General features: G+C 45.3%; 1 protein-coding gene across 1 annotated transcript; it reads left to right on the top strand.

Moving 5' to 3' along the window:
- On the top strand, positions 1-1472 carry LOC129799085 (pinin). Its single transcript, XM_055842709.1, has 3 exons — positions 1-229; positions 377-981; positions 1049-1472. The coding sequence occupies exons 1-3, from the start codon at positions 99-101 to the stop codon at positions 1369-1371; spliced, it is 1059 nt and encodes a 352-aa protein (XP_055698684.1). The 5' UTR covers positions 1-98; the 3' UTR covers positions 1372-1472.
- Positions 1473-2029: the final 557 nt, after the last annotated feature.

Raw genomic sequence — 2029 nt, 5'->3', positions numbered from 1 at the left:
ATGTTGGCAACACTGGTGCGTAAATAAAAATAATAAACGGGGCGAGTTCTATTTCTGTTTTTTGAGCTGGAAAAAGTGCCCAATTACCCGGATAGAGCATGGGTACAGTTATTCTCGAGACGTATGATGATCTCCAGGTGAAGCTGAATGAGGCACGATCGCGTTTGAAGGGCCTAAATGACAATATAAGGCGTGTTGTGGGCAGAGATGTTGTAAACTTTCCACCGAGGTTAGAAAAATGACACTTGCGCGCATATTTTCCCGGAAAATACCCACAAATCCCTTGTTTTTGCTTATCCTCGGCTTGGGGATGTCTTCAGAAGGGATTTGGGCGTGGTTTTTAGGCGGTTTATTTGACTATTTAAATTGATTTCAGGCTGGACAGGAAGCGGCCTTATGAATCGGATTTTGGGGCAAAGGACAATGTTGTGGTCAAGAGGCGCTTCAATAATGACACAAAGTCTGTGTTTAGTCGGCTGTCGGGGCCACCACATCGCGATGAGGAGCAAGAGATGAAGCCCAAGGTGTTTTCCAGGGTGATAAAGGAACTGCCAACGCGGGAGGAGATTGTAGCAGCTCAGGGCCTGGATGAACAGTCCAAGGCACGCAACAGACGCATCTTTGCCGTGAGTCTGCTGGGGACACTGCAAAAATTCTGCCAGGAGGAGTCCAGGCTGAAGCCAAAAGAGGAGAAAAAGGCACAGATTGAGAAGCGACTGGAGGATCAGGCACGTCGGGAGAAAATCAACATGGAGAAGGAACGGAAGAGTCTGTTCAATGATCGGAAGCAGCAGCAGCTGCAGATCAGGCTCCTGGAGCAGAAGATGAGCAAGATGCAGGAGGAGAAGGAATGGGAAGAATCCCAGCGGCCACTGGTGAATTTCATCAAGACAAAAACCAAGCCACATCTTTTCTACAAACCCAAAATCATCTGCAAGAAGACAGAGAGGAAGCTGGCTGACAGCAGGGCAGAGATTGAGAGTAACACTTCCCTCCTGGACCATCCCAAAGCTCCCCAGAATCATTTCCTCCCTTTCTTCATTTTCAGAGTCCATCGAGACGAAGAGGCAGAGCGTCAAAGAGGAAATCGCCGAAATGGAGAAACGCTACAGGTCAGAAGTGGCTCAGCATTCGGATCAGATGCCGTCCAGGGCGTCAGAGATGGCTGATCGGGACATGGACACCGACGGTGAACATCACAGCTCCAACGGACACAGCGATGACGAGACTGAGGGCGTGCAAGTGGCCAGGATCCGGGGACGTTTCGGTGAGGACAATCATCCCCTAAAAACTGTCTTCAAGAAAGAAGACTCCAAGGACAACTTGAAGATGATCATTTCCGTGGTGAATGATCAAGCTGTGACCAACTGAGATCACTTCAGCATTTTTTTCTCTCCCGGATTATTAAAAAAAAACAAAAAAACATCCCTAGAGCACATTGAAATGAAATAAAAATTTAGCCCTTTTGGTAATCTCTCACTTCCTTGCTGTTGAAGGGTTTTTTAGGTGTGATTCCTTCTAATCACAGCTATTGTAATCCTCGGATTTTCTAAAAGTGCTCCGATCGAGCTGAAATTCACAGGGTATATGTTTTGAACATCTCTGATGCCGAAGATCATAAGCCGGCAATTTCGGGTCCGGCTGCCGGCCGTCCGTAATACAGTAGACTCTCACTCAATCGGCTCTTTTTCAATCGGGCGACAAATTTTGTTGTCAATTTTCACGTTTAATTATGAAGCTAATTCGCTCAAATTCGCTATAGCTCTTCCTATTTTATCGTGATTCTTTATAAATTGAGCGCTTTTTGTGGAATTTACAAAGGCTTTGACGCCCAAATCTATCGATAAACCGGATGACATTTTGCCCCAAATGCCCAATTGAGAGAGAGTCTACTGTACGCAATATCTCTGGATTGGATAGAGATATCTTCATAAATTTTTTTTTAATATATCTACGCGCGCGTACGACGATTTCTGTTCTACTAGTCTTTTTTTTTTTGAAAAACTGGTTCTAAACCAATTAAAAATCA

This window comes from Phlebotomus papatasi, chromosome 1 (assembly GCF_024763615.1).
Source record: "Phlebotomus papatasi isolate M1 chromosome 1, Ppap_2.1, whole genome shotgun sequence".
Lineage (NCBI taxonomy): Eukaryota > Metazoa > Arthropoda > Insecta > Diptera > Psychodidae > Phlebotomus > Phlebotomus papatasi.
Note: the sequence above shows the minus strand (reverse complement) of the source record. Positions and strands in the feature narration are given on the sequence as shown.